This window comes from Trichomonas vaginalis, chromosome IV, assembly GCF_026262505.1.
Source record: "Trichomonas vaginalis G3 chromosome IV, whole genome shotgun sequence".
NCBI lineage: Eukaryota > Parabasalia > Trichomonadida > Trichomonadidae > Trichomonas > Trichomonas vaginalis.
This window is the reverse complement of record NC_067206.1, coordinates 26,645,303-26,653,885: the sequence shown is the minus strand read 5'-3', so window position 1 is coordinate 26,653,885 and position 8,583 is coordinate 26,645,303. Positions and strand designations below refer to the sequence as shown.

General features: G+C 34.0%; 2 protein-coding genes and 3 pseudogenes across 5 annotated transcripts, besides 4 other annotated features; 2 read left to right on the top strand and 3 right to left on the bottom strand.

Annotated features, from left to right (window-relative positions):
- Positions 1-8,583: part of a mobile genetic element that runs on past both edges of the window.
- Positions 1,646-2,265, bottom strand: TVAGG3_0173950 (annotated as a pseudogene). The gene has a single exon. A coding segment is annotated over exon 1 (620 nt).
- Positions 2,972-4,263, bottom strand: TVAGG3_0173940 (keratin-associated protein family; the record flags this gene model as incomplete). The annotated part of the gene is made up of 1 exon (XM_051225408.1): positions 2,972-4,263. A coding segment is annotated over one exon (1,292 nt), but the record flags the coding sequence as incomplete, so codon positions are not given.
- Positions 5,494-5,521: a terminal%2Cinverted (terminal inverted repeat of Mariner transposon ID:TVAGG3_0173910).
- Positions 5,494-6,794: a mobile genetic element.
- Positions 5,574-6,700, bottom strand: TVAGG3_0173920 (annotated as a pseudogene). The gene has a single exon. A coding segment is annotated over exon 1 (1,127 nt).
- Positions 6,767-6,794: a terminal%2Cinverted (terminal inverted repeat of Mariner transposon ID:TVAGG3_0173910).
- TVAGG3_0173900 lies at positions 6,806-7,360 on the top strand (annotated as a pseudogene). The gene has a single exon. A coding segment is annotated over exon 1 (555 nt).
- On the top strand, positions 8,084-8,344 carry TVAGG3_0173890 (uncharacterized protein; the record flags this gene model as incomplete). Its single annotated transcript, XM_051225407.1, has 1 exon — positions 8,084-8,344. The coding sequence occupies one exon, from the start codon at positions 8,084-8,086 to the stop codon at positions 8,342-8,344; it is 261 nt and encodes an 86-aa protein (XP_051110393.1).

Here is an 8,583-nt window from a genome sequence, read left to right as displayed (position 1 = left end):
TCTAAACAATTTCGTAGCTTCTATTTCTTCTGTCAGTATGTCAAAAGTTTTAACAATGCCGAAAGTTTCTTTATACTTCTTTCTTGACATCAGATAATAGGAAATCGTCAGCTGTTGGATAGTTTTTGTTCAGAAATGCTAACATGTCCATTTTATCTTCTGCTGGTTTCTCTACTTCTTTCTTTAAGTCAGCATAGTCGTTTCGCATACGTTCTATCTCTTTGACGGAGTAGTTATATTTCCTCATTGCTGCTTTACATTTTGAACATTGCGGATTCATTTTTGCGTTATACATTGAAATTTGACCTGCTAGAACAACTAAGGCGTCAATGGTTTCTTTAACTCAAAAGTTGTTGGTTTTATTTGTCCATTCCATATTTTACATCTTTTATCTTTATCTTTTATCTGCCATACACATTCAGCAACTAATGAAACAAAGTTGTCGTATGTCTTAAACTCCCCAGATTTATATATGTCAGAGATGTTCTTTATACCATGTCGCAATCTTTGTCCATAACTTTATGGTTGCAATGATATCCTAGAAACTCATAGTTTACTTTACGTATGAACTTCTTTATTTCTACTGAGTCAGTTGGTTTCACTTCTATTTCATCGAATTCATGAATAGTGAGCTTTTGTTGTTGGATTTCAGGCAATTTGGGTAAATGGTCAATAATGTCCTGCATGTCATAAAGATACTGTTCATTTGTTTCATCTTCGCACTACAGTCTAAATTACTTGTTAAAAGTTCTTGCTTAATTCTTTGTATTTCTGTCTCAAAAGTATATGAAGAAGGAATGAAGCTTTTCATCTCTACTAACATAGATGTAGGATTCATGACTAAAGAGTTTGGTGCTGTAGTTGTTTGAATTGTTGTAGAACCTATTGTTGAAATCATATCTTTACATACAAGATAAAAAAATAAATAAAAATAAAACTAACTTTATTTTTTCTATCTTAAGGAAATTCATGAAAATTCACGAGAAAGCAAAAGCAATCTGAGCCGCTAAGCGGTGAGGGTGAGAAAACAGGTGAAAAAACAGGTGAGAAAACAGGTGAAATCTCACCTCTTCACCTAAAATATATTTTTGTCTGATTTACATCCAACGAAAAAAGTTTAGAAGAATTTTCTTATTCTTTCTGGTAAATGCTTTGTCTGATTTACATCTAATGAAAAAGTTTAGAAGAATTTTCTTATTCTTTCTGGCATATTTTTGTCTTTCCAGTACTCCCGCTCTAATGGTCCCAGATGTGTTGGCTTTGACTCTCTCAAGTTCTTAGATGGTATAACATCTTCAACGCCTCCTTCATATCTTACTTTATAAGTGTCATCGTTTGTGTTATAGCCAAGTATTTCAATAACCACTCCTCGCTTTGCTTCGTCAATGGTTTCAGCAAGTTTGCCATTACTACTTTCGACTAATTTATGACGAGGGTAAAACGCTATGGAGTCGTCAGCAGCTTTTATAAGATATCCATTACCTTGCGTAGAGTCTACGATATAATAATTTCGACTTAACCTTAAACGTTTCTTTGTCAACGGTTTGTCGTCAAGAACTACACGAACTTTTGTACCAGGAATGAGGGTAAATTGTGTTGAATTTCTGATATTTTGTGTTTGACTTCGTTTCTTTTGTATATACTTTTCTTCTTGTTGTTGTGTCATTGAATTTGGTGTATGTCCTGTTGTAGAATGTGTTGAGGAATTATATACTTCGAGAAAATGTTTCATTGTTTCTTCGGTAAAGTCTCGCTCTTGTTTAAATCTCTGAGCGTTCTTATGAAGCGGTTTATGATGCCGAGTATGTTATGGTTATGGTCTTCAGTAGTGTAGTGAGTTATGTTATGCTTAATGAGAAAATCTGTGATTTCATTGCTGAGGTATGCACTGTCTTGGTCTGATGTTAAAGTACTTGGGCTATGTTCTGCTACAAACTTTTGTAAAACTCTTAACACTTCACGAGTTCCTTTATTCCTCATTATATACGCAAAAGCTTTGCGAGTGTTAACATTAATGAAGATGAGGAATGGTTTATGTCCTCCTTTTCTGCTTTGAATGAGAGTGTCAAATTGGTATGCGTCAGGAGTGTTGGAGTAAATTGGTAAAAAGTAGTCGTAAGGGTTTATTTTTGTTTGATGTACAACATTTTTGTCAAAGAACTTTTTCACTTCAGCTCTGTTAGTAAATCCCCAACTTTTTGCTGCTTCATTGAACTTCTTAAATGACCTCCATGGATGTTGTTCGAATACTTCTTTCAAGCTCATTTATGTAAAGTTAAAGATTTAACCAACTCGTATCCAAGCGTGCATTGTTATATAAGGAGGCATATAATCTTTTCCATTACCTGCTGGGTCTGTAATACCAGCTACAACATGTGTATGATTTCCTGCAGTTCCACAGAAAATACCTGTGCTAACATCTTGGGTCATTGAGATATCATATCTATTCATTCCCCATCTATCCGAACCCGCTGCAAGATTTATATAACCTCTTTTTGTTATTGAATGTGAATGGTTTCCTTCCACAGATGTTCTTCCACTGAACCTATGCATATGTGAAGGAAGGTTTTCAATACCTATTTTCTTTGAACCTCCCATCTTCATTGACTGCGTATTAGTGTAGAATGGAAAACTGTCAACTATTTCATACCATCTACCACCAAATAAAGTGTTTGGATTTATTGGATTCATAGACGTATAAACAGCTCCTATAGGATATATTAAATCATATATGCTCATAACTCTATAAACATATTCTAAAGAACTTATGTCATTAAATACCATTTGGAATGTATCTCCCGGATGAAATGTTGCATTTGTTCCACTTTTATAATGTAATGTTAGTTCAATAGAATTATCCAAGAAAAATTCAAAAGTATCTGGTTGAAGACCTCTAACAAATTCAAATGGAGTTGCTGGTTCACCATTTATAATTTCTGTTGTAAATGTCATTGTATCTGGTTTCGAAAATTTCTTTGTTAGTTCTGCATCCACATAAGTTTTATCTGCTTTTTTATCTAACATTGCTGGTAGTTCATGTGTTTCAAAGTTTCTGACATGACCTTCAATGTTCATACATTTACTATTTAAGGAGTTTAGTGTATCTTTTACGCTTGTACTTGGATTCTCTAAAGGTGCACTTGAACCAAGGGTATAGTTCAATATTATGTCGTCTGCTCTAACAGTAGTGAAGGATTTATGTGTATGGTTCTTGTCGGCTTTACTGTCTAATGTAGCTTGAAGTTCATTTATATCGGAGATGTTGTGTTTATGAGATTTCAAAACTTTGTTCATTGCTTCGAGTTCAACTTTGTCAGCTTTACTTTTAATAGCATCTTCAAACGTTATTTTTGACTTAACTCTCAAAGTAAATCTTGGTTCAACTAATACACCTTTAACAGAGAAAGTAGAGGCATAAATTTCATCGTTATAACTAAATGCTTCTGGTGCTTTACCCGTGTCATACTGTACAGTACAGCTTATGTCATAACCTTTAGCACGAATGTATTTATATCTTCTTTCATTGGGGTCTTCCGTCTTCACTTCATCACTTCGTGTTAAATATCCATGGTAGTCCGTTATAATCTGTTCGTCTGAAGTTATATAATGAACGTGGTTCTTGACTTTATCACTCAGAGCTAAAAGCTCATTTTTGTCTGCTTTTTCGGCTAATTTCTCATTAACATCATTCACTTCTAATTCAACTCTTCCGCCAGAACTCTTATTATCATTAATCTTTTTCATTAATTCGGTAATTACGTCATAAAGACTATATTCTGTTTTCGGTTTTGTAAATAATGAGTCAAAATTTCTTTTCATCATTACATCGCTGACATTAATGATATCACCAATTCCTTTTTCATTTATTCTCTTCATTAATTCTGCAATAATGACGAATATATAATCTGTTAATTTATTCTCTTCATCGAGGGTTATAGAATGTTTTGAAATTGAATCATTAACTCCTCTAAATAAATCAATAACTTCAGGATACACGTTTTTAATGTCTCGAATAACCCGACCAGTATCCTGTTGTTCATGTTCTTCGTTCCCGTCGTTACGTGGTTTTATATCTCTAACCATCATCAACGCAGCCATAACCGGAGGGTTTGTTGCTATCTGTTCGAAAATCTGACCGTTATGTATGGTATATCTAAATAATTTCTTTGTGTTTGTTAAAACATTTGAAACAAGTCTTTTAAAACCATCTACAAAATTTCCTGTTTCACCTAATGTTCTTGCAGCATTTACAAGCTCACCCATTCCCGCTTTTGACCCCAAAAACGTCCATATTGCATTTATTTCACTCTGTATAGTTGTCCATTCAGCGAAACTAACACCCGCATTCGCTAAGCTGAAAATGAAATTCAGTGGATCGAACTTAATTCCACCTTCTTTTTCAATTTCAACGAACTCACTAACATGAGATTTTAAGTATTCTTTCGTTAAAATTGTTTTCCCCGATGTTATGTCATTAACGAAACTATCACCGTCAAAAGTTAACGAATTCAATTTCGTCGTTGATGCTTTTATTTCATACACCGCTTTATTGATAGTTTTTGGCTCACCTTCTTTAGAAGCATATGAAACATTAATGAATGAATTATATGTATTCGTGAATGAATTAAAATCAATGATTTTCATTAATGACGCCTTTAATGATTCATTTACTGTCGAATCCCTTAAAGTAATTAATGAACTGTCATTTATGAAAGGTACACTGCAAACCGTCGAGTTTGGATCAAATGCTGTAGTTGGTGCAGGAATATTAATGATATAAGTCATTAAATCATTAAGTGACGTAAATAATGTTGTTTTTGATTTAATTTCTTTAGCATCTGTTATATATGGTAATTTTATTTCTGTAGTTTCTGAATTAAAGATATTCGCTAAAAAAACTGTTTTGAACAGCTGTGTAAACCGTTGAATCCGGAACTCTTACGATTTCACCGTCCTTAATAAAAGGCATTGCACATGGTGTAGTGCTTGGGTCAAATCTTTCGGGATTATAATTCAACATATATTCTAATGCTTCATGAACAGACTTATATACTGTTGTGTCGTTCTTCATGACAACTTCACCATTTACAATGAATGGCATAGTACATGGAGTTAAAATAGGGTCAAACTTTTCATAGTCCTTCCATGTTATGTATTTCTCGGTATTTCCATCAGATATAACAATATATTTGTCAGTAAGTGTGAGAGAGTATTGACCAAAATATAAACGTTTAGCTCTGTCAGCTTCATACGCATATGCAGCAATAGTCATATTTTAATGAGAATAAAATGTTGTTCTATTTGCAAAGTACAGACCCAAACGAATACGGGACAGTAAAGCTACAAACAAACTTAGGTCTTCAGAATGAGCCACTTGCATTCAGAATGGTTGACTTTAATACTATTGCTTCATTCGTTATAACTGACGAAACAGATTTCATGGAGCTTGAAATAGATGGAAAGAAGCACGAAATAAGATTTCACAATAATGTATAGGGTGTCCAAAGGTGTGTTTAGCACAAACCTGAATACTGCGAATAGAAATAAACAAGTTACATATATATAAAGTTTATTTAAATATAATCACCATTGGATTCAATCACGCGTTCGCAGCGATCGATCCAGGCTTGAAAGACACGCTTTAAATCATCATGAGAAAATTGCTCAAATTGCTCTCTTACAAAATTTTCAAGATCATCTGGACTCGCGAATTCGCGTCCTTCAGCTCTCTTTTTTAGCGTGCCGAATAAATAAAAGTCAGAGGGTGCAATATCAGGTGAATAAATTTGGTTTGGAACAACTTTGACATTGTTTTCCAACAAGTAATTCATTACCTTATGACTTTTGTGAACTCTTGAATTATCAAAATGAATTGCAAACTTTTGTTTTTGTTGTTTGGATTTCTCAAACTCATCAGAATTGATAATTTGAGTAAGAACATTGTCAATTAGATACTGAGCATTCATCGTATTAGGTTTTTGAAGAATATCAATTGCGATGATGCCATTCACGCCACAAAAAACCGACAACATCATCATTGGTGTGTCAATTTTTTTCTTCGGGAATGTTTGCGGATTTTCATCCTTCGGGATCCACATGATTTTGGCTTCTGTTGCATATTGAAACCAAGACTCGTCCCCTGTTACTAAAAGCGAAACTTCTTGGATTGATACGCACCCAATATAGAGAGGAGCTCTTTCGAAGATTGGACTCTAGATTTTTTTTGAACTGAATTAAGGTTGTGCGGAACCCAACGTGTATACGCTAGTTTGTAGTTCAAATAATTGTGCAGATAATAACTGACTGTTGTACGTGGTATCTTTGTCATCTCCTCTATCCTTCTGAGTGATGCTCTTGGGTCTTCATCTAGCGCTTGAAGAATTGCTTTGATTTTTCTTTGATCCGGCGATTTTTTGTCAATTTTTATGATGGGCGCCTTTTTGTTCATGAAGTGATACATCCTAACATGATACGTTACAGTGGAATAGCTAGGAGCATCCATACCGAAGCATTTTACCAATGTCTCGTAGATTTTTTTACAGTCTTTGCATTTTTTTGCAAGAGCGAGGATGTTTTCTTTATGATTCATTAAAAAAATGAAAAAAATCCCGCCAAAATTTCCCGCGAAACCGCCTCTTGTCTCAAAATTCATTTTATATCCCGGCATGGCGCCAAAATACAACTTACTCATCATATACATATATTCATATTTTTTTATTATATATTAATCAGCATATATCTCCTTTAATAGTCTCATATAGAGCGCTGTGCTAAATGCACCTTTGGACACCCTATAGAATATAAGATGGAAACATTAGCTGGAGTGTTAAATGCTCTCATAAATACTACAATAAACAAGGATAACGAAGAAAACTTAATGAATGTTAAACTTATTGCAGGAGTTTTGAAGTTCAGTTATGCGAAGGAGTTTAAGATAACACGAATGAGTCATAGAGTACAACTTCTTTTGGGAGCATACCCAATATGACATTTCCTTTGAAAAGTGTTGACAAAACGATTGAGATGAAATCTGTTCCATACGTATGTTATGGCAATTGTTTGTACGTTGAGTCAAAAATAGCTATGTCACAGGTATTTCAGGAGTTAATAGTAAAGGTTCAGTAGAATATAAATCCTTCTGTTATGCAGTCAATTCAATGTTCATTCCAAACGTTCCTGTCATAGCAACTCATTTAGGTAAATGGGTTCGCATTAGTCCTCATAATTTGAAAGACATGCAATTCAGACTTGTTGACTTTCAAGGAGAGCCTGTAGAACTGAAGGCACCAGTGCGAATGACTGTTGATTGACTTTTTAGAAAATATTAAATGCAACAGCTTACAAGAGAACTCAGAGCTAAAAATATAAAGTATGAATGTTATGTATTAGGGCATGAACTTTGGTTGTTGCTGTTGATGAAAAAATGAGTTAGTTATGTCAGTCAAGAGAACAGAAAAATATTGTGTTAGTGAAAACTGCACCAAGTCAATAAGATTAGGTTTGCATTATGAAGATGAGTTCGATACTGTTGAAGAAGTTTTGGATAGATATTACAAATTGCTTTAATTTACTAAAACATATTTAAGACAAAGCTTATATTCTGTTGAAAGTTTTGTATACTCGTTCGAATATTTATACTTAAACTCAATTCCTGTAGTTCCTGGTGTTTCAATGATGCGGATGTTACCTATTTTCATGAATATTGGCGTTTGACCACAGCATTCGATTTCAGGGTCGAGATAGTCAATGACACATTGCTTTCTGTTATTCGTGATATAACATTTTCAAGGTCCTCCTTTGTTAGAATTATTTGGTTCTTACTTATAAGATTTATCAAAAAGCTTCTTATCGTCTTTGAGTAAAATTGTTTGGTATAACTGAAAAGGTAATGGTCTACGTTATCTGAAGGATTTGTTTGAACATTTATGTAAGGGTTGTCGTTGGCTTCTCTTGAAAGAATTTGGTCCAGTGGTGGATACTCTACTTAACATCTGATGTAGCGTTAGCGTTTGAAGCTGTGTTTAAATTCACGGATTTTCAGCTCTGGTTCTTTTTCTTTCAACACTCCGAACTATAGTTCTTTATGACAATATTGTTTGTCGTTCGTGAGTCAACGTTTGATGTTGGTTCAATTGGAACATTAACGGCACCAGCTAAGATGGATTTGCTTCTCATTTCATATAGAATAAAAACCTTTTATATGTATGAAATGAACAATATACTCGACAAGGGTTTGAATGTAAAGCTAACGAATGAAAATATTGTTGAATTCACTGAGACAGGAGCTGTGTATAAAGATGTAGAACTACTGAACAAAAGAGCAAAGGAAGAAGCAGGAATATGAACAAAGGGTGGAAGCCTATAAAAATTTATGTCAATGATGGCTCAGGAGGTTCAAACATAAAGTATGCAGAAAGTTATAGAGTTTATGCTCTCAAAGGTGAAAAGCCTTCATTTAAGAACAGCTATTCTAACGCATATCCTCAAAAGCTAACGGATGGGGAAGTGGATGATATGAATGACAGCAAAAATATTAACAGAAATGGCGACAGAGATGCATGGAATTTGTTTACCATCAGTCAA